Source organism: Bos indicus x Bos taurus, chromosome 18 (assembly GCF_003369695.1).
Source record: "Bos indicus x Bos taurus breed Angus x Brahman F1 hybrid chromosome 18, Bos_hybrid_MaternalHap_v2.0, whole genome shotgun sequence".
In the NCBI taxonomy this organism is placed as follows: domain Eukaryota; kingdom Metazoa; phylum Chordata; class Mammalia; order Artiodactyla; family Bovidae; genus Bos; species Bos indicus x Bos taurus.
In genome coordinates this window covers 51,121,209-51,148,725 of record NC_040093.1, presented here as the reverse complement: position 1 = coordinate 51,148,725, position 27,517 = coordinate 51,121,209, and the positions used below count along the sequence as shown (strand labels likewise).

At 54.3% G+C, this 27,517-nt stretch overlaps 1 protein-coding gene across 7 annotated transcripts; it reads left to right on the top strand.

Moving 5' to 3' along the window:
- The first annotated feature begins 439 nt into the window (after positions 1-439).
- SPIRE2 (spire type actin nucleation factor 2) lies at positions 440-27,316 on the top strand. Of its 7 annotated transcripts, none has more exons than XM_027513752.1 (16): positions 440-757; positions 7,728-7,768; positions 11,756-12,115; positions 15,049-15,129; positions 15,230-15,394; positions 15,878-15,964; positions 16,077-16,209; positions 16,293-16,462; positions 17,143-17,332; positions 17,607-17,708; positions 17,836-17,957; positions 20,641-20,775; positions 20,865-20,932; positions 25,594-25,621; positions 26,313-26,444; positions 26,639-27,316. In XM_027513752.1, exons 1-16 carry the CDS (start codon positions 496-498, stop codon positions 26,849-26,851), a joined length of 2,289 nt encoding a protein of 762 aa, XP_027369553.1. In that variant the 5' UTR covers positions 440-495; the 3' UTR covers positions 26,852-27,316. The 7 variants fall into 7 exon arrangements, 6 of the variants coding, with proteins under 6 accessions (XP_027369553.1, XP_027369557.1, XP_027369551.1 ...); XM_027513750.1 differs by having other exon boundaries at positions 442-766; XM_027513751.1 differs by having other exon boundaries at positions 456-766; positions 26,313-26,428.
- Positions 27,317-27,517: the final 201 nt, after the last annotated feature.

Sequence of the window (27,517 nt, the reverse complement as noted above, 5' to 3'; positions counted from 1 at the left end):
GCCTCCGGCTCCCCCGCAGTCACCGCGGTGGGGCTTGGGCGGGATGTTGGCCTGACACGCGTGTTGAGAGCCTAGTGTGGGTTCGCGGGCCGGGCGAGGAGGACCACGTCTCCACAGGTGGCCCCCACCCCGGGCGCCCCTCTGCGGGTCGACCCTGCGCACCCCTGCCCCCTCCCCCGGACTCTCCCCCGACCTCCTCCCGGCTCTGCGTTCCCCCAGCACCCCGATCCTGGCCTGTCCATCCCCGCCTCAAGCCCAGCTCCGCGCCCTCTCCCGCCTGCCAACCCCCTCCGCGGGACGCCCCTCCCTCCCCCTCTCCTGCCCTCCTCCCCTCCGCGGCTTCACCTGCGGCCGCTCGCGCTGGGCGGGGCCGGGCGATGACAAAGCAGCGGCCGGCTGCGCGGGATCCGCCCCCAGCGCTTCGCGGGCGCGCCGGCCCCGGCGCGGCTGTTATGGAAACCGGCCGGGCGCGCAGGCGGCGATGATGGGGCGGCCATGGCCCGGGCCGGCAGCTCCAGCGGCGACGCGGCCGCGGGCGAGCGGGCCGGGGGCGCGGGGCGCTCCGAGCCGTGGGAGCTGTCCCTGGAGGAGGTGCTGAAGGCGTACGAGCAGCCCATCAACGAGGAGCAGGCGTGGGCCGTGTGCTTCCAGTGCTGCCGCGGGCTGCGGGGCGCGCCGGGCGGCCGGCGGCGCATCCGGGACACCGCGGACATCCTCCTGCGCAGAGACGGCTCGGTCAGCGCGCGGCGGGAGTCCGGTGCGGCGGGTGAGGACGGGGACGGGGGCGCGACGGGGCGGGGGGCGGTGCCCGCGGCGGGGAGGGGCTGCGACCCTCCGTCCCTCCCTCTGCCGGACCTGGCCTCGGACCCGGCGCCCCCTTTGCCGCGCCTTCTCTCTGCGAGACCCGCTGACCTCTCCCACTTCCGCGCCCCCTCTGCCGCACTGAGGGCCCTCCTCCGGCTTCTCTACCGGGGTGGAAGGCCCTCCTCCCCCTCTCCCTTTTCTGGGTTGGGAGCCCCGCAACTCTCCGCTGGAGCTCGGACCTCTGCCCCTCGGGCCGCCCCCCGCCCCACCTCCGCCAACACGCACACACACACCTGGAACCCATCTTACCATCATGGCCAGTGCTGGCTGGAGAGGAGAGGAGCTTTGGCTCCTTGGCTGAGGACGTTCCGCAGGGAGACCGGACTCTGCCTCTCCTGCCCGCTCTCCCCACCCGGTCTGCTTCCTTCTGCTCTGGGAGTCGGTCCCACCCAGTGACTGATGGTGTGGATCGTTGTTGGACTGGTATTTAGGCAAGAAAGGAAACGTGTTTTGCTTGGGCTGTTTTTTGTGGGTCTGCCGATTTAATAGAGGAAGGAAAATGTAAGATTTGAGGAACAGCTTGCTTAGTGTTCGGCTCTTAACCATGAGCAATATTCAACAATGAAGCCCTTGAAAGATATTTGAAATCCTTGGAGAATGGTGAGTTTAAGTGATTTTTAGCCTCTTTAAGAAAAAAGTTTTCTTCCCTGGAGAACCAGGGTGCTGGTGCCGAGCACACTACCCCTAAAAGGGATATACCTGGGGAAGTACACCGACCGGCTGTGTGTGCTGGAGAGGTGGGTTTGCAGAAATCCATGCGATGGGCCAGGCCAAAGCTAGCCAATAGGACAGTTCCTTTGCTAACCAGGCAGTCTTCTGAATGCTTGCCACTCCTCGACCCTCAATATTCTTCCACAAGCTCCCATCTCATCTGTGTGCCCTGTTCCCACCTCCCTAACACCGCAGCTGGGTGATATTTGAGAGTTGCTCTATTTGCACAAAAAGCTCTAATATATTTGACAAGAGAAAATAATAAGAACTGGACTCAAATGGTACTGTTTACATTCTGCACGCAGGTAATCTGAGGCTCAGGCTTACCTGTCACACAGGAAGGGTTAGGATCTGGATTCAGCACAGATGCTCTCAGTGCCTGTGTACACCGTCCTCACAGGTGGGCTCAGAACATGGGACAGGGTGGCCTCGTCTCACCTGTGGGCCCTGGAGTCTGTATGTTCACAAAGAGCTTTTCTCTCACAACTGTATTTCCTCCTTGAAAGACCTTCCCTGTGCCCCTGCTCATCCCTGGGGACAAACAACATAACCCAGGGACTGGCTTCTGCCACCGCAGAACAGGACTGTAAGGGCCTGCCTGGTCTGACCCTCTGATTTAAAAGGTGGGGAACTGAGGGGGAGAGTAGTAAGTGGTCTGCTGCCAGTCCTGGCAGGTGGCTAGAACTGAGGGCTTCTCTTTGTAGAGGAGTCAGTATTGTCCACATGGACCACGATGGCCATCCTCTGGGGTGGTGGTCTTCTGGACCTGTCCACCTCTCCTGCCCACCCCCTCTTCAGCCCCTTCTTCCTGGTCCCTGCAGACCCAGAAGCACTGACCTGTACTGGCCTGTGACACAGGAGCCCAATTTCATTTTCCATTAAATATGATCTTTGGTTTCTGTCCATAAGCATGAGAAATAGACTACCCTGAAGTTTCTTTTCTGTCCTTGTCGAGCTTTCGTCAATCAGCTGAAACTTTAGGCCGACTGTCTCCTGTAGGTAGCTAACCCAGCATTTCTCTGGGACTTGGGTGTTTCTTTCAGTGGATTCACTGCAAGAAGTGTGCTGTAATAGCCATCAGGAAAAAGGTCACATGGGCCCTCAGTTCCCAGCCCCCCTCATGAAGTTCTGGTAAAGCTAGGCATTAAGTCAGTGTTTAAGGTAATGGTAAAGAAAGCAACAACCAGGTACTTCCCCAGTGGTCCAGTGGTTGAGACTCCAGGATTTCATTGCAGGGGGCACAGGTTTGATCCAAAAGAAAAAAAAAAAAGAAAAAATTCAACAACCAAACAACTTTACCTGGGGAGGATGAACAGTATTATCTTAGGACATGAGCAGGAATACTTCCCACTTTCTGCTACTTGGGAAAAGCTGACTTGAGTAAACTTCTTAATCTCAACTTCTTCATAACTGCTTGGAAGCCCCCCTTCTTCAAGTGGGGAAAATGAAAAACTATGTTAAGTGAAGTTATTTTTAGGAAGCTATTATTAAAACTTCCTGATAGGCAAAGGTTTTGGGTTTTTTTAAATTAAGGCAAGAAACTCTATCAGGCAGCATATGTGCTGACCATTCCCTGAGAAAGCTCACTCTTTCCATGCAGCGTGGTCGTGGTCAGTGACCCTGGGACAGTTTAAGTGGCATTTGTCCACCTGATGCCTCCAGGACAGATCCTGCAGGACACTGGCTGCTCTCAAAGTGACACTTGGCTGCCTGAGACCTGCCTGCCCAGCCACCATCTGCAGGGGAAACAGACATACCTTCTCTTCACACAGGCTCTCCACCCTGAAATCCCCGGGCAGGCGGAGGGTGGATGCGGGGCTGTCACAGGGCTGTGCCTCCTTTCACCACCTTCTCTGTTCTTATATGAATCCACACACTGCCCTACTTTTCCATGTTTGGTGTTTTTTTTTGTCAGTTTTGATGCTAAAATTTTTCACAGGACCCATTCTGCACCCCCGGGTGCCTCACGTGGCCCGTCCACCAGGTCACACCTGCATCTGCAGCCCTCCCTCCTTTTCTGCCTGTAGTTCTGCAGCCCCTCTGCCACCCCCCAGACACCGGCACCTGTCCCCTTGCCACCCACCGCTACCTGGAGGCAAGACCTTTCCAGTTTACCTCCTTGGCGGCCCTGTGTCATGACCTCCGTGCTTCACCTCTTTATCTCCAGCCCAGCAGCTGGAGTTAGGGTTAGCTGAAGTTTAGGGGCCCCCTTTCCTCCCACATAAACTGGGGTGAGAGTGGCACGTGCCCAGGGACAGAGGGGGACTAATGAGGGAATGTTAGTGTGAAGCCTGTGTCCACCCTGGGCCCAAAGACCTGTGCACACAGCAGACACATGGACACACACACGGGCACACAGACACATGGGCACGTGGACACGCGGTGCTGTCACCGCCACCGCTGCTGCGTTTCTGTGCTGCTGGCACTGTGTGTGTAAGTGGGGCTGCCCCTTCCCATGAGAGGCACCTTTTCACGTTTCTCCTGGCCCAGGGTGTCCGCTCCCGGAAGCTGAAGTGGGACCCCCAGTGTTCAGGGCAGCCCTGTGTGTCCTGTGGGCTCTGGGCCCTCATGTGACTTGATGGGCCTCTGGCAGGTGGCCTCCTAAGTGACCAGGGTTGCCTGTATCTTTTAAATGGCCTTCCTCACAGGGGGTTGTGCAGTGATGTGGGGAGAACTTGGGATGGCTGCAGAGCTGGGATGCTCCCCCTGGAAGACAGCACACATCCTGAACAGAGCAGCCAGGGCTTTCCCATGTGGCTCTTGTCTCCTACTTCTTGGTCCTCTCCGAAGCTGCTGGTGCCACCCATCCTGGCGGTCCCCCAGCTCCCCCCACCCAGGCCCTTTTCTCCTCTGAGGGTCACCCAGGAAGACATGGTGTGGGGCTGCAGCAGCTCCACCTCATCATCGAGGGAGATGGGGGCTTGCTCTGCAGCCCGCAGCCCACTGTCTCATTCACGCCTCTGACAGGAAGGCAGGGCTATGCGCCCATCATACAGACAAGGAAACTGAGGTTCAGGAAGGCAGAGCAGCCATGCAGTCACCCGCAGGGAGACGTGGGGGCAGGGCTTGGGAGTGGGCTTGGCTGGCTTGCGCCCACCCCTTGCCTGACCTTGGGAAGTTACTTAGGCCTCTCGGTGCTTCAGTTTCAGTCTCTGTGGAATGGGGCTTTGCTAGCAGCTTCCCCAGAGGTCATGTGGGTGTCTGTGGAGACTTGGGACATGCTGGCCCTGGGGAGGTGCTGCTCACATGCCCCGTGTGCTGCTCACATGCCCCGTGTGCACCTCACCCAGGCATCGAGGAGGCTGTGCTGAGCCCAGGGCACCTGTGCACATCACTGCCTCAACTCCACCAGGAATCCCCCTGTTCAGTGAGTGCCAAGTTCGTGGGTGTCCACTCGAGTATTTTCCCCAGGGATTGGAGAATGCAACCAAGTGAAGTGGTTTAAAAAATCAGAGCTACCAAGGGAGCAAGTTACACAAACTTACTGCTTACTACAAATTTACCCTTGTAAAGCCATGATAATCCCTTTGCCTTAAGGTCACCTGAGTAACAACTGAACCTCCGTCTGGAACCTGAGACAGGTTTCTGTCTTGGGTCTCCCTGGGGCTTGACTCACTTCCTGGGCCTTGCTGCTGGGTAGGAAGCCACACCCATGGTGATGTGTGAGTTTATGGCAGAAATGAACTGGAGGAGGAAGGACACACCGCAAACACAAGGCGCCTTTGACCCCGGCGCTGAACAGACAGCTTCCGGGTTTGGAGCACATGTCTCCTCTTGGCTTCAGGTGGCATCTTGCTTTCACCAGCTCCTCTCTCGAGTGAAGAAGTGAGGAGTGGAGAGCGGAGTCCAAGGCTCCTTCCTGTGCTGACCCCAAGCCCAGAGGACGTCATCAGCGGACGATCACCACCCCCCTTCCCCAGCATCCTTGCAGGGCACTGCGTCCACGTCCCCCTGTTCCCCGCGGTCAGGGAGGCAGGACACCAGGGTCCTTACTCACCACAGTGCTCCTCAGCCCCAGCCCTGCAGAAGGGGGAGAGGCTGCCCGGCAGGCACCCCATCCCACCACCCCCCACTGGGCACAGGGAGGCACCGCCCCCGGGATTCCAGACTGCAGAGTCCTCACAGAGTTCTCTCCCACAAACGAAACCTGTTTCCTGTACTATAACAGGGTCATCTCAAAGAAAACGCCCTCACTTCTTGAATTCTTGTCTTTTGTTGTTTCCCAGAAGAAACCAAAACAATTTTCCACCCCAGCACATATCGGGGAGGGTGTCCTTTGGGGTATGGGTGGTGAGGATGCCAGGGAAACCAGGTGGCTGCGTCTAGCTCCCACCTCACCGTGCATCAGTAGAGGCTTGCGTTTATCTCCGTCTCTCTGCTTTTCCCCAGGGAGCAGTTGGTTTGTAAATAAGTATGAGCTAGTGTGCAGGATGCCAGGTGAGCAGCTTGTTATGTCAAGCTTCTGTCAAAGTTATGTCGACTCCAGGTGTTCCGGGGGCTCTGGAGGGTGCACCCAGAGTCTTACTGTGCCTGGTGGGGCTCCCAGCACCACCATTCCTTAGCTGTGTGATCTTGGTAAACCCTCTCTGTCTCTAAGCTCCAGCTTCCTTATCTGTGCAGAGGGAGCCGTGGCCCTAAACTTTGCAGCAAAGCACTGGGCAAGGGACCACTGCAGGGCTCCTTGCTCTGCACAGCCCAAAGGTTCCCCAAGCCTGTGTGACTTTAAATACAGTTGGGTTGGTGCAAACTCAACCTCCACACCATACTGGGTTTATAAAGAGTTTGAAGGGTTGGCTGCCCCCTCCCCCTTTATAGCAAGGTAACTCGGGGCCCCGGCCCCTCCATTTCTCCCACTTTCCATGGTCCCTGTCCTTCACAACTACAGACTTTTTACTGAACCCTCAATAAGGCCAAGATATGTGCCCAGGTGCTCACTATTCCATCAATGCCACTAATGTTGGGAGTGCAGTGTTTTAATGGGAAAGTGTTTTCATGGCTCAGCCCTATGCAAACTCCCTTTATCCCTGGCAATCTTCCTGTCTCTTGATGGCATTTGGAAAATATTTGCAGAGTTAGCAGGTTCACTCAGCGGAGAATGTCATGGTTTGTGTTTTTATCCACCTCAATTAAGGCAGCTGAAATTCATACCCTCCCACAGCTCTGTGTGCTTTATTCAAGCAAGGCTGTGGAAGGAGGTGGGTTTCCTGTCTTTCCAGCCTGGTCTCTTAGAAGGCTGGAGGGTGGCTCAGGTAGTGACTGGAGCACAGATTCTGGGGTCCCCCAGCCTGGCCGCAGCCAGCACCACCACTTACTAGCTGTGATACCTCGGGGCACATAAGCTCATCCCCTAGAGCCTTTGTTTCCTTATCTGTGAAATGGGTACCAGGACCATTGATCTCCCAGGCTGTACACTGGCTGTGCAAGTGCTTGTAAACATGCCAGCTCAGTGCTATGTTTAATAATAAAATACCCACAGCCAAATTCAGCACCTGGGCACCCTGTGTGTCTGGCTGAGGTGCTGACAGTCTGGGGAGAAATCCCCAGTGCCAGAGGTGCAGCCAGATGGCAACTCACCCGTATGGCTGCTGGGAACCCTGGAGCAGAGCCTGCCCTCCCCACTGCACCCGACTTTCTCATCCAACTGGTTTGGGAATGCATGGCTCCCCACTGCACCCGGGTTTCTCTTCTGACCCTGATTTGGGGTTGCATGGCTCCCCACGGCACCCAGTTTTCTCATCTGACTCTGAGTTGGGGGTATGCCGCTTCCTACTGTGAGGCCTTTCCTCAGGCCTGGCTGACCTGAGCTGCCCCCTTGACCCTTCCTCTCCCCTTCCACTCTTGCCCCATGCCTGCTTCCCCAGGGGGCGGGATGGGCTTCGAGGCCCTGTAGGCTGCTCCTGTCTGAGTGGTCACTTTGGGGTGTGACCGCTGTGCAGGGCGGGACCATCTGCCCCAGGGCAGGACCACATGGCTCTCCTGGCATCTGGTGCAGAGCTGGGTCTTATCAGTGTCCATCTAGTGACTGATAGCTCGGTGCCCTGGTTTCTGGTGGAGATCTTGGGAGATGCGCTGTGTGTTCCTGGGGGGTAGGTGGGGGGCTGGCCTAGGGGATGCTTAAGCTTGTCTTGACTGCTGCTTCTCTTCTCTTGCAGAGCCCACAACAATGGTGTCACCGGCCAGCTCGGAAGCCCAGGTACTTTAAAAACAAAATTTAAATGTACTTGATCCGAAGTAACAGTTAGGTGTGTTGTATGCTGTAAATTAGAAGCACATACAGTTGTGCTTCTAGAAGGACCGGGAGATAGTGAATCCTGGCATGCTGTAGTCCATGGGGTCACAAAGAGCTGGACATGACTGAGCGACTGAACAACAACAGTTGTACAGTTGTTCCTCTGAGGCAGGATGTGGATAAGTGCTCAGTGGCTTAGTGGAAGGGCTTGTGGGGAGACGATGCCTGAAAACAGGCAGGGTGGGGAAGCCCGTACACACAGTGGGGGGGGTAGACTCGAGGGTCTGAAACGTGGGGTCTCCCTGGTGACCCCCTGGCTCCTGGAGGTGCCTCCCGCTGACCAGAGGGAAGAGGGGGCAAAGGTGATGTGGTCTCCCTGGTCAGAGCGTTGGAGAGGTGTGGGGCTGGGGGACAAACAGGAAAAGCAGCCCATCCCCTGTGTCCCTGAGCTCCCCCCAGTACCTCATCCCTGGGACCTTTATCTGTGTCTCCTGTCCCATCTGCCTGCCCCCAGGTGCTTTGTCCTGAATTTGATATTTATTCCACTGCTTTATAAAAAGTGGTTTTGTGTAAATATGTATTTATATGTTAAACACAGTGTTATAGAAAGGGGATTGGTCTGCTGTGAAAGTGAAAGTCACTCAGTCATGGCCAGTCCTTTGCGACCCCATGGACTGTAGCCCACCAGGGTCCTCTGTCCGTGGGATTTCCCAGGCAAAAATACTGGAGTCGGTTGCCGTGCCCCCCTCCAGGTGATCTTCCTGACCCAGGGATCGAAACCGGTCTCCTGCATTGCAGGCAAATTCTTTACTGTCTCAGCCACAAGAGAAACCCATTGGTCTGTCACGGAGGATTTTTACCAACAATGATAAAACCATCCCAAAGTTTTCTGACTTTTTCTAGTCACCGCATGCTGGCAACTCTTAATTGTGTCAGTGATAAAGTACATCCTCTGGCCGGGCAGATGCCCTGCTGTTTATACAACACGAGTTCCCAGGGGTTGTGAGCTCGTGCTACCCAGCGTCCTGGAACCTGAGTAAGAAAAGCCTAGCCCTGTTTCAGGACGCGTCCATCTCACTGCTGTGTGCGGCTCCTGCTGCCAGGCTGCCCTGCCCCACCGCCCCAAGTGAATTTGTGTTCCCCACCCTGTTCCACTTGTGTTCCCTACTGTCATCAGTCTTGAAAACACTTACAAAGAACTTTGTATATAGGCTCAGGAATCAACGTGGGGGCCCCAGGAAGTCGGTCAGGGCAGCCTCCTGGCCTGGTTGCGGAGATTCTCATTCCCGCCCTTCAGTGCCTCACGGTGGTCCCGGGGCCTCAGCTGCTTGGTGCCCACACTGCCAGAGGCAGGGGGGCTCGGGGTTCTGCCTAGACTTTTCCCTGTGGGGAAGCCAGTGGTCTCTCCAGTGTCTGGGTCTGGGGCGGCTCTCTAGAGGCTTGCAGTGGAGTTAACCCTTTCACTGATGTGAAGCCAGCACAGGCCAGAGACCAGAACCAGGGGAGGCAGGCCCAACAGGGGCGCTGTGTGCCGCACTGGAGCCAGGAAGCTTTGGTGCTAGGCCTCCTGCCTGCCCGGCCCGAGGGGTAGAGCAGTCCTTCGGAGAGAGAGGGTCACCCTGGGGTCAGTGGGGGCTATGGGACAAAGCTGGGGTGAGGTGGAGTTCACTCTGCTTTTTTGTAAAAGTGATTTTATTCGTTTATTTTTGGCTGCGCTGGGTCTTTATTGATGCGTGGGCTTTTCTCTGGTTGTGGAGAATGGGAGCTACTCTTTGTTGTGCTTCATGGGCTTCTCATTGCGGTGACTTCTTTTGTTGTGGAGCCTGGGCTCGAAAGCACAGGCTCAATAGCTGTGCCACTTGGGCTTAGCTGCTCTGCAGCACATGGGATCTGCCCAGACCAGGGATCGAACCTGCCACGTCTCCTGCATTGGCAGGCAGAGTCTTCACCCCTGAGCCACTAGGGAAGCTCATCTCTGTCTTCTTCCTGCACCTCCCTCTGGGCTAAGAAAGGACCAATGGGAACTTGTGTGAAATGAGGTCCTTGCCCACCCAGCAGTCCCAAGGGGCTGCCCCAGGGACTCCACTGGCCAGAGCAGGCCCTTTGACTCCTGATTCTGGGGTGTGACTTGTAGCCCAACTGGTCCTCACCTCCTGAGGCAGAGATAAGGTGCCTCCAGGCTGGGATCGTTATTGACTTTCACTGGAACTTCGCTCCCACAGGGCCTCACCTTCCCCAGGCATCCTCGAGCCAGGCAGACCCCCCCTAAGCCCCTCCAGACTCAGGGCATCTTGGGAGGTGCTTCTGTGGACAGAGAAGGCCTGTTCTTGTGCCCCGCCATCTGCCCAGCACTGACTGTCACACTTCCCTTCAGCTCTGCTCTGACCCCTTCCCTTGGGGTCTGGGGGTGACATCATGGGAAACAGAGGAGAGACCAGAGAGGCCCAGAGGCCGGGTGGCCTGCACATGCCTGGCAAGGGTGTGGCTCCGTCCAGGGGCACGAGGTCAGGGCACAGGCTGCAGGCTGACCCCACCCCCAGGCCAGCACGGTCCCCCTGCCTGTGGCAGGCAGGTGACCAATGTTTGCCCCACCTGTGAGAGTCTTGAGACTAGTGGCAAAGAGCTGTTGTCATTTTGGGGTGTGTGTATCTCTTGTACTGAGTCGTGACAGGAAACCATTAACACCCTTTCAAACACAAACACGCAGTGCTGTGAGCGCTGGAAGCAGCTTCCTCATTCTTCTTGCTGTGTGCCACGGGCTGGCGTTGAAGTGCTTCCCCGGTGCCTCCCTCGAGCAGACCCAAGGCTGTGGGGCACACGGTACAGAACCCGGATCCGAAATGCTAATGGTGGTCCCTAAAAGCTCAATTACCTAGGGGCTAAGTAACACCAAAAGCAGAGTTAAGAGGTGTGCAGGACTCATCTCTAATGTGCTAATCCGCTTTTTAAAACCTTGTTGTGGAGAAAGAATTTTGAGCTTATGCAAAGCCAGCAGAATAGCATAGTGGCCCCACACAAGGCTCCAACAGCAAAGGACTCACCTATTCCCTGCAGCGCCCCCCCACTACCTGCCTGCTGGTGACCCCACCCCCTCTCCCAAAACAGGTACAATTATTTTTTAGGTTTTTCTCTTTCAGGTTAAATTCACATACATTGAAATTTACATGCAGCTGAAAATACTTGAGGGGTCTCATTGTTTGTGAGTTCCAGTGTCAAGCTTTATATGTGTCACTAAGCAATTACTGCAGCAGCATTTATTGAATAAGCTAGCCTTTCTCCTCTGATTTAAAACATACTGTCATTGCACATGAAAAGCTAATGCTTCCTTAGGTTGCCTCTCTGTCTTTCTCTAAACACTTTTATTGGGGGTAAACTACATCTAGTAAGCTCTGACTGGTGTGAGACCACCACACACACCTTTCCCAACATGCTTCCCCGGCCCCGCACCCCCCCCCTACCCCGGGAGCCAGGGGCCTGCCCTCTGTGGCTGTGGACTGCTTCTGGCTTGTTTAGAGCTCTAGAGTCCTGGCTCTGGGCGGTGCTGGGGGTTCAGGGCTGTGCACGGCTGACTAGTATCCCTCGGATCACCACCCTACTTGGGACCCGACCTTTGTGGATTCCCCTACAGGGATTTCCGGTTTTCCTCTCTTGGTGAACACCGCCCCCACCTCGCCCCCAGAGGAGCTGCAGTCCAGCGGTAAAGCGTGTCTTGATTATAAGAACCTGCCACGCAGTTTTCCACGGTGGCTGTGCTGCTGGGGAGCACCGTATTTCCCGGGTGGGGGCGGTGGTGCACCCCTCAGAGGACAGCTGCTATCCCATTTCACCAGTAGAACCCACGCGATGGTGACCTCCTGCGGCGGCTAGAACGCAGCCCACCCCCATCCCACCCCCACCTCTGCCTTGTGTGCCCGCCCTGCCCTGGCCTAACAGCAGGGCCCTGTCCCGCAGGTGGTGCAGTCGCTGGGCTTCGCCATCTACCGCGCGCTGGACTGGGGGCTGGCCGAGCACGAGGAGCGCGAGCTCAGCCCGCAGCTGGAGCGGCTCATCGACCTCATGGCCAACAGCGACTGCGATGACGACGGCGGTGGCGGGACGGCCGACGAAGGATACGGGGGTCCCGAGGAGGAAGAGGAGGCAGAGGGCGGCCCCCGCACGGTGCGCACCTTCGCGCAGGCTATGCGCCTGTGTGCCGCGCGCCTGACCGAGCCCCGGGGCGCCCAGACCCACTACCAGGCCGTGTGCCGCGCGCTCTTCGTGGAGACGCTGGAACTGCGCGCCTTCCTCGCCAGGGTCCGGGAAGCCAAGGAGGTGAGCTGAGGGAGCGGCCCAGGCTGCAGGGCCAAGGATTTGCCCGGAGTGGAGGGTGGTAGGTGGGGCCGGGCGAGCGAGGGGTGGGGTCCCGGAGGCGCCTCCACACGCAGAGGTGGGGCAGGTCGGCAGGGCCCGGCCCTCTCCCTGCCTAGTTTCTTCTGTTCCTCCGTCTGTCCACAGTGGGTGTCTACTCTGTGCCAGACGGTCCTGAACACTTTGTAGGTTTTAGCTTAATCCTCAGTGTCCTGCTTACCTGGCTTTGCACAGGAGGGACCAGAAATTCACAAACTGGTGTTTTTCCCCATGACCTCACTCGTGTCGTCTCCAAGTCAGTCCTTAGCTTCACTGGTCCTCGTGTTTACATCTGCAAAAGGGACTGTGTCTCCAGGTCTCCTGCCCCAGAGCTGGTTCCTTCTGAAAACAGGGAGCAGAGGTGCCAGCATGTTGGAGCTTTGGGGAGGTGGGCAGTTCAGTGAGGGGTCACTCGTCCAGGTGTTTGTCCCTGGATGACAGTCCCACATTCCTCTCCACCCCCAAACCGCCACCACCCCCACCCCCATGGTGGTTTTTACCCATTTCCCAGTTGAGCAGCTGGAGGCGCTAAGAGGTCGTGTTCTCACCCCAGGTCACAGCTAGTACGGAGCAGAAGGGCTTGACTGGCTCCCGGCTGCCATTCTCCCCACAGCTGTTCTGCCGCTTCATGGTCTCAAAGTCAGGAGGTGACAGTCTTTGCTCAACTCTCACAGCCTCTCCCTTGGAGAGAACTGAGGTGTTTCTTTGAAATGGGGGTCACAGCCCACAGGGACCCCTGCCTTCCACCAGCATTTCACAGATGAGGAGAAAAATGGAGACTTTGGAGAGGTCAGGAGGTACTTTTGGAATTAACCGATGCTGGTCCCTGATTTTACCCTGACCCTTTGTTGGTGTGTGTCTCCTTCCTGCCCAGCTTCCCTAGGCCTGGGCCTGAGCAGACTCTCAGGGTTTTTCTGACCAGGGGCCTGGGATCTAGTGCAGGACAGGTCAGATGCTGCTTGGGTCACTTGGCCTCGTCTGCAGCCCACTTGTAGCCCAAAGTGTGTGGTCCCTCTGCCCACCCGCTGCCCCCTAGCCCGGTCCTTTGTCTTCCCTCCCACCCCTGCTCAGCATCTCAGAGATATCCTGCCAGTGCTTTAATTGTAGCTGCCTCTAATTCTTGTCTGCTTTTCCTTTTGTTTTGACTGGACTCTAGAGGATGGGTGGGGGTTGTGTCTGAAACTTACGCCCCACTAGGGAGATGTCCATTCTGGTTTTCCCGAGATGGCCTTCAGAGCATTGTCTTCTTGGAGCCGCTGCTCTTGCTGTAGCAGCCTCTTCAGGTCCACTGCTGAGTGAATCCTCCCTGGAAGACAAGTTCCTCTTTTTCTCGAGGACCCTCCTGTTTCCTGACTCTACAGGGTCACTGTGTGGTTCCTTTTTGGGGAAAGATTTCTTCCTCTTGGGAGGAACTCCACAGCCAGCTGTCTCTTCAAGGTCACCACTAACCGGCTCCTCCTTGGAAAGCATTTCTTTTCCTTGAGTTTGAGAAGGAGACAGATGGGTTTTCCATTCCATTCTCCTGAGGAGCCTTTTGGGCTTCTGTTTTTCCTTCTTTGGGGTCTTTTACTTGTCTCCTCGTGCTCCTGTGTGGCACTAAGGATCCTAATGACTTTCAGTTGCCTGGCTGTTGCTAAGGTCAGTTCCTTGCCCAGGCAGTAAAAGCTCTTTCTTTAGGTGTAAACAGCTCTAGACTTCAAGCAGTTGACCCAGGAGAAGTCAGGGGACTGGGGAGGCAGTGAGAAGTGGGCTACTGGCAGTGTGTGGCTGGGCTGGCATTGGGAGCAGAAACAGCCTGCTCAGAGGCAGTAGAGCTGCTCCAGAAAGGACAGGAGACCCACCTTCCTGCCCTTTATCCACAGAGACGCAGGTCACACCCAGCTCTATTTTTAGAACCACACACCTTGTGCTTCCAGAAACTTGGCTGAGTTTTCTAGAGCATCCCAGGGCAGTTTGGCAAGTGGCTTGGGAGGGAAGCCGGGGTGACTGGTTCTGTTCGACCTAGGGGATGGGGTGGCAGAGGCTGTGTGCTAAAGGCAGATGCTCCTCCAGCGTGGAGAGCCAGTGAGAGCAGAGCTCCCGCTGCTGCTAAGATCCAGGGCAATGAACCTAGCAGCCTCTTCACAAATTCTCAGCAGAAAACAGCTCCCTGAGCATTCCCAACATCCTTCCTGGGCCCTCACCTTGCTGGTGGCGTTTTTCCCAGTTCGTGAAATACATCTGTATGACTTTGGGGCCTGCTAAGTGACTCGCCCTCTTGCCCATCCATCCACCCATCCAACTATCCACTTACTGATTCATTTATTCACTCAACCAATGCTTAAGACCTAGCATGTGTCACACAGTGCTGGGAGCCAGATTTAAAACAACCCCAAAGCTGAAAACATGGTTCTGACCTCATGGAGCCAACCATTCAGAAAACAAAGAAGCAGATGACTGTAGACTCCAGATGGGATGACATGCACAGAAGTGGCCGTGGCGTTCCACGAGGGTGGATGTGCCCTGTAAGCGGCAGTCTGGAGCCCTTCCCAGATGTGGGAGGGCCTCATGCCTGCATCGTGGAGGATGGGGGCCCCGTGGAGGAGTGTGGGTCAGTGTGAGGAGGCTGTGGGTTCTGCTGCAGCCAGGGGTTGCTGCAAGGGTCATGCTTCCCCCCGCCCTTGCACTGGAGGAGTGGCCTCTGATAGCCAGCAGGACACGAGTGTTTCCATGTGGTTCTAAGACTGATGGCTTGGTTCCCTCAGATACCTTTCTGTGCCCCAAAGCCTTGTCCAAAATGCCCACGTGGTGCAGAAGCATCCCCAGGGGGCCAACCAGCACCACCACTCCTGTTCTCTCGTTTCTCCCGGACTTAACAGATGTTGCAGAGGTTCCGGGAGGATGAACCGCAGGCAGAGAAGCCCCTTGTGGAGCTGGATAGCCTGAGGCGCACAGACTGGGTAAGACACGCGCCCCCCACCCCCACCAGGGCACAGACGGGGCACAGGCCCGGAGCCCCACCCAGGGCTAAGAGCCATTTCCCTCTTCTTGTGGGCCTAGGCCCGCCTCTGGGTCCAGCTCATGCGGGAGCTCCGCCATGGGGTGAAGCTGAAGAAGGTGCAGGAGCAGGAGTTCAACCCCCTGCCCACAGAGTTCCAGCTCACCCCCTTCGAGATGCTCATGCAGGACATCCGTGCCAGGAACTACAAACTGCGCAAGGTCATGGTGAGCCGCCAAGGTCATGGCGGGCTGGGTTAAAGAGGTCACATGTTCAGGCCCCTCTGCCTGCCGGAGCCCCTGCTTGGTGCGCTGGTGACTAAACCAGGAGTCCAGTGGGAACGGTCAGTGTGGCCTCGAGTCATACACCTCATGGTCCTTTCAGGGGCCCACTGTGACACTGGCAGGGAGAAAGGGCCCAGGGGTGGGAGCTGAGGCTGTGGGATTGTCCCACTTAACTCTCACAGGGCCTCGTGGTGTGCCAGCATCGCTCTGAGAATCTAAACGTGTGAGTTAATCTCACTGTTATGAAGACCCTGTGAGGTAAAGCTACCGACCTGCATTTCAACATAAAGAATCTGAGATGCAGGGAAAGCTGGAGGTCAGGTCTTGAAGGCCACAGCTACTGAGGGGAGGCTGGGGGAACCCCTCTCTTGGCTGCAGCCCAAGCAGACGGTCCCTCAGCCTTGCTGCCCTCCTTCTCTCCCACAGGTTGACGGGGACATCCCTCCCAGAGTGAAGAAAGATGCCCATGAACTCATCCTGGACTTCATCCGCTCCCGGCCTCCACTGAAGCAGGTACCAGCCCTTCGGGGCGTCTGGAAGGTTGGTTCTGGGGACACTGCCTGCCAGAGCACGCAGGGCCTCCAGGGAACTGGCCCCCAATGTGGTGCTGCCACACCCCCTGCAGGTCTCAGAGAGAAGGCTTCGCCCCTTACCCCAGAAGCAGAGAACTCTGCACGAGAAGATCCTGGAGGAGATCAAGCAGGAACGCAGGCTACGCCCCGTGGAGAGCAGGCGCTGGGACGGCCGGGGCGAGCGGGGTGAGCACGGGACACCCCTCCCCTGCGCCTCATCTCCCCCCACACTGTCCTGTCCCTCCTGCCTCACCTCCTGCCTCCCCCAGGGTTCGGCTCTCTGCCCTGCATCCTCAACGCCTGCTCTGGGGACGTCAAATCCACTTCCTGCATCAACCTGTCCATCACGGATGTTGGGAGCAGCGCCCAGCGCCCGAGGCCCCGGGTCCTGCTCAAGGCACCTACATTGGCTGAGATGGAAGAGATGAATACTTCTGAGGTCAGAGCCCACAGGTTCCTGAAGAGAGACTGACATGAGGAGGAGGTGGGGGAGGGGAGGGGGGGTGGGAGGGGAGGAGAAGGAGGAAAGAGAAGGAGGTTCTGGGGAACTGAACACAGCCAGGGTGCAGCATCCAGCTGTGGGCCCTCTGCTCGGGGTCCTGTCTGCACCCTGCTGTGAAGCTGTGTCCTGCTGTGGGGCTGCGTCTGCACTGGGGACAAGCGTGGCGGGGCTCAGGCACCCTCTCCCATCTTGGTCACTCACAAGGGTGACTGAGACAGTGGCCTTGAGCCACTGTTGCCTCAGCACATAAAAGGATGAAATGGAGAGCCATGTCCTCCTGGGCTGGGCAGCCACACTTGGAGGTGCAAAGCTTACAGGTCCCAGCGTGACTCCCCACCCTGGCTGCATTGCCCTCTGACCCTGGAGACCAGGCTGAGGGCTGTCTCCACGTGACCCCAGGCCTGTCATCTCCAGGACTTTCCAGGGACCTCAGGCCAGGGGCTGGCTTCTGAAGCATGTCTCCCCTGGCCAGGGTAGTGCATAGCTGTCAGTTTGTGCACCCCACGCCTTGGTCCAGGGACAGGCAGGAGGCACTGGGGCAGAGCGGTCATGGTGATGCTAGACTGGACTGTCCACAGGAGGGTGGACAGTGTGTTGCTGGGCTGATGTGTCCACAGGAGGAAGAGTCACCGTGCGGAGAGGGGACGCTGAAGCGAGATCGTTCTTTCTCTGAGCATGACCTGGTGCAGCTCCGGAGTGAGGTCACCTCTGGTCTGCAGCCGGCCCCTCAGCCCCCCGGAGGCCTGGAGTTGTCCCGGCCGCGAGCAGGCAGCATGCAGTCCTGGAGGCCGAGCCCCCTGGAGCCAGGTACGTGGCCTCTCCCTCCCTGGATGCCTTCCTGCAGGTCCTGCTGCTCCAGAGGGAGCTTGCACTGCCAGAGGGACATTTATCACTTCAGGCAGCCACGCCCCACCTTTTAAAACTCTGCTAAAGTAGTAATCCATATCCAGTGTAAAACTTCAGAAAAGTCCTCACAATTCTTTTACCTAGAGATATTAACTTTGCCATATTGGTCTGTAGAAAGACAGCTGGACCAATGGATGGATTGACAGACCGTTCTCATCTTTTTCTTTCCTGTCAGTGGAAAGGGGCCCAGAGAGCATGCACACCACTCTGGACTGGACTAGTCCCCTGCGGTTTGTCACAGCCCCGTCCCTTCCCGTCGGTCAGCCGGCCACTCTAGGTTAGCTGGTCCCACAGTGCTGAGGCCTGGGGTTGCCATCCCACCTGCTGCTTCTTCGTGCCTAGCACAGCCCTGCGACACCAGGGCTGCTGCGGGTTGTCCTGACAGCCCCTGTCTCTTCCTCCAGGTTCCCTCCCCGTCAGTGTCCAGTCCCAGCCTGACCCCAGCTCCCTACCACGCAGTGACATGAGCTCAGTCGAGGATAGGCAGGGGGCTTCCGCGGCCCCGGACGCCAGTCACCTGTGGCTGGTGAGTGACAGAAGCACTGTGGTGTAGGGTGGCCAGGGTGGGGGACAGCGAGAGGGGACTGGGAGTGCCCCTTGTGGGCTCAGGAGTGGTGGGGCCCTCTCAGTGGATGCCTGGGAAGGTTGGTCTTTGCTGCCACCTCCTGGGCCTTCTGGGCACTGCAGCCCAGGCCAGAGAAGGACCTTGCTAAGGGCACAGCCTAGTCCCAACTCTCAGGGTCAGGGCACATGAGAAGGCAGCATGGTGACACTGGACAGCACTTTCTCAGGTCTCAACTCTGGCTCCGGGCCCTTCCCTCTCTGTGCTGCAGTTCCCTCACCTGTGAATTTTGTCTGACCTGTAATCATGAAGAACTAACAATTGCTGACATCTTGAGGCTCCCACTTGGACCTGAGCCGAACGGAGTGCCTGCAGGGCCACAGGGCACCTTGCTGGCATGTGGAGGGGGGTCCAGAGGGTGGCTGTCATTATTGATTCATTGAGGTTTTACCGAGAGGCTCAAGTGAGAACGGATGTTCAAAGGCTTTGGAAAGTCAAGGTCATATTACTGTAATACTCCCCAACTGAAGGGCATGCTTTACCCTTTGAGTCCTGTATTAGGAATCTGGCCACATATAAAATCACCCCTCACTTAGCAGCTGCAACAGCACAGTTACCATCTCATCATCTTTCTGGGTCCAGAGCCCGGAACTGGCCTCCATAGGGCTGCAGTGGCAGGGCTGCGTCTCACCTGGAGGCTTGACCTGGGCTGGAAGACCCTTCCTACGAAACTCCTCCCCTGGCTGTGGGCGGGGCCCCAGCTTGTCCCAGGTGAAGCACCCTCATGAGGTGGCTCCCCTGAGTGAGCCATCTGAGAAGCAGAGGGAAGCCCGTGTCTTTATGACGCATTCTTGGGACTGACACTGTCAATTCCACCTTATCCATTCCATACAAGTCAGTCACTAAGTCCTACTTAGGGAACTATGTCTTGTTTATTTATTTGGCTGTGTGGGGTCTTGGTTGCTGCCCTCGGGATCCTCCTTGCCCTCGGGATCCTCCTTACATCATGCGGAGTCTTTCCTTGCGGCACGTGGCTTTTCTAGTCGTGGGGCAGGCTCCAGAGCACAGTAGTGGGCCCAGTAGTCGTGATGTGAGGGCTTAGTTGCCCTGTGGCTTGTCCCCCTTTTTTAAAGATGGATTCTTTATTAAAGATGTTATTATTTTTTATTATTTTATTTATTTTTGGCTGTACCGGGTCTTTGTTGCTGCATGCCAGCTTTTTCTAGTTGCAGCGAGCAGAGGCTGCTCCCTGGCTGTGGGGTGAGGGCTTCTCACTGCAGCGGCGTCTCGTGCTGTAGAGCACAGGCTCCAGGTGCATGGGCTTCAGCAGTCGCAGAGTGCAGGCCCATCAGTTGCAGCACATGGGCCTAGTGGCTCTGTGGCATGTGGGATCTTCCTGGACTCGGGATCAAAGCCTTGTTCCCTGCATTGGCAGGTGGATTCTTAACCTCTAGGCCACCAGGGAAGTCCCAGGACCACCTCTTGAAGGGAGGGATGTCAAGCAATCAGGGGGCATGTGTTGAATAGCAAGTCTCATGAGTCTTTTTCCAGCTCAGGACTCGAGAGCTTTCCAAGAGGCTTGGCTATCAAACCCCTGAACTGCGATGACCTTGCCTCAACCCAATCTGTTGAGCACCCAACTTGAGATCTCTTGGCAATGTGTACAGTGAGTGTAACATCTGTAAGGTTAGAGCGAAATTGTTCACATATAAACAGCACCACCAGGCTACAGGAAACACTAATCAGAAGCCAAGAGACCTGGATGCTTCAGGTGAGAGGAGAGAACACAAGGTCCCAGATTCACCCCATGCCAGACAGTAGCAGCTGACCAACAAGTGTAAACAGGAGAAAATCTGACCACAAACACCATCCACTTCCACATCCTCTGGTGCCTCCCATGCCACCTGGTCTTCGTAGCTAACATTTTGATTCTGGTGCCAGACACTGCATCTTCTTAGTGGAGCTGAAATACCCTACTTCATAGAAGAGGAAGTGACCCTTTGAGAAGTCAAATTCTATGCTAAGAACACAGGACTGTTCTCCTGGGGCAGAACAGGGTATACTCACCACGACAGCCCAAAGGGCCAGGCGGTTATGACGAGGTGGACAGGAGCATCCAACGGACCAACAGACCCAGAGTGGCAGTGGATGGATAGCACTGGGAAAGAGGAGGGGGTGCGGTGGTTGGGGGTTCCAGGAGGCTGGGGGCAGGAGGGGGTGCAGTGGTGTTGGGGTTCTAGGAGGAGTGAGGTGGGGGGCAGGAGGGCACTCTGGTGGGGGTTCCAGGAGGGAGGCAGTGGGCCTGGGGACTCTGGGTGACTTTGATTGTCCTGGGGTGTTTTCAGGTGAGCAACAAGGTTGGAGGCAGATGGTTCAGGTCTGGGTAGCATCATGAACATAGGTGGGATGTGCTGAAGGGTTATGTGAGCAATGAGGTCATCGAGGGGCTGGCTGCCAGTTGAGTTGTTGGGCCCAGGTCAGAGAGCTGCCTATAGGAGTATCCCAGGAGCAGTACAGTCTCAGGCATGGGCGTTCTGGGGAGCTTGCCTGGACTGAGGCCAGGAAAGTGCCAAGTCCTCAGGGAAGTGGGGAACTTGTGGAGATGTCCTGAGAGCCTGAGACCAATGCCACAGGCCTCCTGTCCCAGGAGTTCAGCCACCCCGTGGAAAGCCTGGCTCTGACGGTAGAGGAGGTGATGGACGTGCGCCGTGTGCTGGTGAAGGCAGAGATGGAGAAGTTCCTGCAGAACAAGGAGCTCTTCAGCAGTCTGAAGAAGGGGAAGGTGAGGAGCTGGGTGGGGGGTAGGTGTGGGCAGGGCTGGGCCTGGCAAGTTTGGGACAACACTGGGCTCCAACTAGGCTCTCCTCACAGATTTGCTGCTGCTGCCGAGCCAAGTTCCCGCTGTTGTCATGGCCACCCTCCTGTCTCTTTTGCAAGAGGTGAGCCTTCTGTACGCACCTTGGCTGTGAATTCACAGGGGAAGGAGGTAGGAAGCCTCTTGCTTTCTGTCCAGTAGGGCTTCCTGTGGTTTGGGGCATGTTCCATCAGGCACGGTGACCAGTGCAACCAAGGAACAAAATTTTTAATTTAACAACTGAGGGGCCCCCACTTTCATCCAAGATTGGGTAATAGGAAGCAGAACAGGCATTTTCCACAGGAAACGGCCAAAAAAAAAAAAAGATGCAAAGACATAAAACATTGGTTCTCAAGAACCAATCAGGTTTGAAGCAAGTACCAGAAAGCAGACAGGGTAAGCTCTGTCCTACGACTGCCTCAGCTCTGGACTCAGGCCTGTTCAGCTCCTGCGGTGGAGGAGGTACAGCTGAGAACAGGGGTACCCGGGCAGCTAGAGTTCACAGCACAGATCTCCAGAGGGGAGAGGGTTCTCCAGGAAGCAGGTCTCAGAGACCTTCACAAGGTCCTCCTTGGATATTCAGAGTTCTGATCAGCACAAACATGAAGGAAATGACTGAGGCTGTGGAAACCTGGCCCACTGCCTATTTTAGAAATACAGTTTATTACAACACAGTCACACCCACTTGTTTATTATTCATTTAGTCACACCTAAAATGTTGACTATCTGAGCTTTTAGAGGAAAAGTCTACTGACCCTGTCCTACAGATTTAAAGGAGCAATACCAGGAATAGTGTCTGTTCCCACCAACCAAGGTGGCAAGTTGTGACTCAACGGGCTGCTGAGTGAATCACAAAAAGGTCTTGCCTCACTACCAGGAATAAGCGCCCCCACAACTGAGCAACTTCACTTTCACTTTTCACTTTTCACTTTTCATGCATTGGAGAAGGAAATGGCAAGTCACTCCAGTGTTCTTGCCTGGAGAATCCAAGGGACGGGGGAGCCTGGTGGGCTGCCGTCTATGGGGTCGCACAGAGTCGGACACGACTGAAGTGACTTAGCAGCAGCAGCAGCAGACTGAGTGCTGCTCCAGAACTAACAAATCAAAGTCAGACCAGAAAAGACCAAACTATTCCCAAGGATCTTAATTGCTTCCTAGAATAAAACTCAAGTCTATGTGTCTACATATATTCGCTCAGTTGTGTCCAACTCTTTGTGACCCGGTGGACTATACATGGAATTCTCTAGGCCATAATACTGGAGTGGGTAGCCTTTCCCTTCTCCAGGGGATCTTCCCAATCCAGGGTTCGAACCCAGGTCTCCCCGCATTGCAGGCGGCTTCTTTACCAGCTGAGCCACAAGGGATGCCTAAGAATACTGGAGTGGGTAGCCTATCCCTTCTCCAGCAGATCTTCCCAACCCAGGAATTGAACTGGGGTCTCCTGCATTGCAGGTGGATTCTCTACCAACTGAGCTATCAGGGAAGCCCATAAAACCCAAGAATAGGAGTAAAAAAATACCCAGCATCAAGCCAGATAAAACACCTGTCATCTAATTGCAGATTATCAGGCATGTCAAGAAGCAGGAAAACATGACCCATGGTGAGAAAAACCAATCAAATCATGGAGAACTGACCCAGATTATAGGATTAGCAGATAAGGACATTAAAAATTTTGAACTGCATTTTATACCTTGAAAAAGTTAAAGACATGGAAGATATAAAGAAGTAACAAACATCTAGACATGAAATGTATGAGATGAAAAAAATTACACTGGATGATATATAGCAGATTAGACATTTAGAGTAATGTACAGAAGAAAAGATTAGTTAACTTGAAGATACAGCAGTAGAAACTATCTGAAATAAAACACACAGAAAAAAAGAATTGAAAATGGCATTGGCAAGCTGTGGGGTAACATTAAGAAGCCTAATACACCTGTAAAGAAAGTCCCTAAAGATGTGGGGACAGAAAAAGTATTTGAAGAAATAATGGCTAAAAAGGTTTTCCAAATTTGATGAAAACTATAAACCCACAAGAAACTCACTGAACCCCAAGCACAAGAAACATGAATAAAATCACACCAAAACACACAATCAAATTGATCAATGATAAAACCAATGATAAAGAAAAATACAAGGACAGAAATTCCTAAATTCAGTCAGCAAATAAAAAACATGTTGTGTATAGAGAAAGATAAAGATGACTGCAGATTTCTCATCGAAACACTACAAGCAGGGTGTCAGTGGAACAACGTCTTTAAAGTACTGAAAGAAGAAAAAAGTGGTCAGTCTAGAATTCTGTACAAGAATATTTGTGTCAAAAACAAAGGCAAAAGTAAAGACACTTCGAGAAATACGAAAGCCCCCAGCAGACCCATACTGGAACAAACGGTAAACGAGGCCTGCTGCACAAAATGAAAATGATGCCAGATGGAGATGTGAATGTACACAGAGGAATGAGAGCGCTAGGAGCAGTAGCTGCTAAGATGCAACTCTCCAACGTGAAAGATTCTCTTCTTATGCCTCCTTAAAAGCTAAACCAGTGCTTCCCTGATGACTTACTGGTAAGGGGTCTGCCTGCCAAGGCAGGAGACATGGGTTTGATCCCTGATCTGGGAGAATCCCACTTGCCACACAACGACTAAGCCCATGTGCCACACCTATTGAGCCTGCACCCTAGAGCCTGGGAGCTGCAACTACTGAAGCCCACGTGCCCTGGGGCCTGGGCTCCGCAAGAACAGGAGCCACTGCAGTGAAAAGCCTGTGCACCGAAGCTAGAGTGAGCCCCACTCTCTGCACTAGAGAAAAGCCCATGCAGCAGTGAGGACCCAGCACAGCCAAAAATAAATAAATGAGAAAAAAACAAACGGTAAGCCAATATCTAGCACCCAGCAAGGTGAAATTCAGTCTGCCATCCAAACAAAGTTTATTAGGAGTGCAAAAAAGAAATAAAAAGTGTATTTTGGGGCTTCTAACAGATGTATAAGTAAAAACAGCCTAACAATATCATTAAGACTGAAGGTGAGGATCAGAAATACACTGTTATAAGTTTTTTATACTGTACATTAGATGGTAAAATATGACTTGAAGGAAACTGTGATAAGTTAAAGATGATCCTGTGAGCCCAAACACAACCACTGAATTAGCCTTTAAGTCAAAAAGAATATACTGGATTGGCTGAAAAGTTCATTTGGGTTTTTCCAAACAAACTTTTTGGCCAACCCAATAAAACGGAATCATAAAAAAAAATACTCAATACAGAAAGCAGAAAAAGGAAAAAAGAACAAACACAACAGAAAGAAAACAAATCCCAAGATGACAGACTTAAACCCAACTGTTTCAACAATTACATTAAACATAAATGGCTTAAACAAGCCAATTAAAAGACAGAGTTTCCCATATCGATTAAAGAAAGCAAGACAATCTGCTGTCTATAAGTCGTGTATTTTGGTTTGTTTGTTTTTTTTTGGCTGTGCCATGCAGCTTGTGGGATCTTAGTTCCCTTGCCAGGGATCAAATGCACACCCTCTGCATTGGAAGTGTGGAGTCTTAACCTCTGGGCCACCAGGGAATTCCTATGGCCTGTAGTTTAAATAAAAGACACACATTGATTGGAAGAAGGATGGAGAAAGATACCCCATTCCAATAGTAGTCTAAAGAAAGCCTGAGTTGGTATGTTAATACCATACAAAGTAGAATATGGAGCAAAGAATATTACCAGAGTTAAAGGAGTTCATTTCATGGTGATAGAGGGAGGAAATAATTCTGAACACTTTCTGTACCTATCAAGAGATTCAAGATACATGGAACAAAACGTTGACAGAACGGCAAGGGAAAATAGCTAAATCCATGGTTATAATTATAGAAATGAAAAACTAAGGGTATAGGGGATTTGAATGACACCATCACCAACTGAACCTATGTGATGTTTACAGAAACTAATCTGTACAATGGGATGTACATTCTTGTCAAGTACACATGGAATGTTCACCAACATGACTGTATTCTGGGTCATAAAATAGGTCTCAGAAATGTGGAAGGATTCATATCATACACAGTATGTTCCCTGACCACAGTGAAATCAAATCAAATGAATACAGAGGTCTGTTGATGGCAGATTAAGTATGGGACATCCCTCTAAGAGTATATGGTCCCTTGTTTTAAAAAATGAATTTGGACAGTTTGCACTGATGTGGAGAAGAACCCTGGTGTATCTTTATAGGATAGTACACAGGATACCCCATTCCATTTATTGTACTCTTATTTTAAATGTATGTTTTTATTCATTTATGCCTAGATCTGGAGCATGGAAAGTGTGCTAGTAGGGAGCATCTCCAGAATGGGCTATACAGGAGAGGACTCATGACTAAATTAAAATTCTCTCTAGTGTTTGAATTTTTACAATAAAAAGGCATGTACTTTTGAAATCACATGTGGATGGGAAATAAACGTTACTCACTGCTTAAAGCTGGGCATGTCACCTGACGGCCCTCTGGCTGCAGCAGTGCTCATGTGTGGGGGAAGTCAGGCACCCTCCACTGCAGATCCGTGGTCCCCAGAAAGAGCCTGGAAGGAAGGAGTATTTTGTGTGTGGAGCTAAGTAAAAAGAAAAGCAAGATTTGGGAGTAAAATGAGAGTAAAACACTGATGTAGCCAGGGAGCAAGCAGAAGGCGGCAACAGTCTGGCCTGGCCTGCGTGCTAGACCCCTTGAGCTGACCCTACTAACCCTCTTCTTTCCTCTCCAGAGCCGTCTGCAACTCCTGTAGCATAAAGGTGAGGACCACCTGGGGTCAGAGCGAGGCCCCGTGTCCTGAGCGTCCTGCAGCCTGGCTGGGTTGTCCGGGAATGAGGTCGGGGGTTGACAGAGGCTCTGCTATCTCGAGTCTGATGACCCCCCTCACTAGTCACTTCTTTCATCTTCTCCTTCCAGGAAGAACCCACTCCTACACTGCCCAAGACTGCAGTGTAAAGACCCTGTGGATGGTTCTTGTTTTAAACAAATATTGTTTTAGTATCCCAGTGCCAAGAAACTCTTCTCTAAAGTCTCCTTCCAGCACCACAGTCCTCGAGTGTTTCTGGAAGGGCTCGTTTTAGATGCAGCAGCTTGTGGCGTCTGTGTACACCTGGGGTGCAACTCGGGTGTCACTCCTTTACCTCTCCTTTATCCCAGAGATAGTCATCTGTTTGAGGGGTTTTTACCACCACGATTTTCAAACCCTTGCCTTTTATGACCCCTCTCAATGTTAAGTGATGGTTACATACAGGCCACTGGGCTACCCCTGGCATGTTAAAAAGGCACACTTTGCTCTACAAGGCAAGGGAACCATGCCTTCAAACACCAGGTGTGAAGGGGCGTCCAGTGAGCATGTGGGAACAAGTGACCTCAGGCAGGGTCCTCTGCTGGCCGGGCAGGTGGCCTTTTTTCGGGGGAGTGGGGTGCCTGGAGTGTCTCTCTGTATTGCAGATGAAGATGCCTTCTAAGAAGTTTGCTCACATCCCTGTCTACACACTGGGCTTTGAGAGTCCTCAGAGGATGTCAACTGCCAAAACCACACCAACACAGAGAAGAGACGCCTTCCAGTGCGTGCTGCCCTTGGTGATGTTCCTGGTGGGCCGGGAGCTGGGCGGGGGTTTCTCTGCTGGGGAAGGAGGAGGGCAGAGTGCTCAGAGCCCAGAGTCCCAGTTCTTCCAGAGGAAGGGCTTTTGTGGGGTGGCTTTGCTCTGCCTGGCGTGGGTGTAGGGGACGCAGAGGCTCGGGCAGAGACCCCTGACGGCCCTGTCTTGCCCCAGATCCCTGCAAGGGCTGCAGTGGCGGAACGTGGAGGAGGAGTTCCCGCACATGTACACCCACGGCTGTGTCATGAAGGACGTGTGCAGCGACTGCACCGGGTTCGTGGCGGATGTGGTGCACTCCAGCCGCAGGAGCGTGGAGGCCCTCAACACCACGCCACGTCGTGCCCGCCAGACCCAGTCCCTGTATGTCCCGAACACCTGGACACTTGACCTCAAGTGATGTCCTGTAGCCCCTGGGCTGCCTGGCAGATGCTTCTCAAGGTGCCCCCAGACGGCCATGCCTCCAGGGAGGAGCTGGGTTAGGCCTGGACCGGGATGAGTCTCCATCCTGGGACAAGAACCCCTGTCCTCCTGATGTGCATGTACATATATACATACGTTTATATAATATATACACACAGCCTATATATTTATATTCATGTCCCCTGGCCCCCAGAGCTCACTCCAGGACCCTCCCTGGGGAGACTGTTCCTCTCAGGATTCCTTGGGTGGGGTGGGAGCAGGTCTTCTCACTGAGACAAGGAGGGGCAGGTGGGTGTAAGCAGAGCACACTCAGAGGTGCCGGGGTGGTGCTGGTCCGGGGGCCCGGGTGATGCTGGAGGCCCTGGTATGGGAAGGCACTCCGTAGATTGTACCCATGGCTACTCCTGGCCTAATAAAGGTGGTCTCACAGTCTCCGGTGTGGGGTGTAAACTGAGCTCTCTAGTTGCAGCAGTGGGCCTGTGCTCCGAGGGCCGTCATGACACAAGGGTGCTCAGGCTTACTCCATGACCTGGCCATCTTGGTCTTACGGCCAGCAGGGCTGCGTGTGTGATGACCACTCAGCCTGCTTTCTATCACCTGCCAGCCTGGGAGACCCTTTGGCCTCGTCCCCCA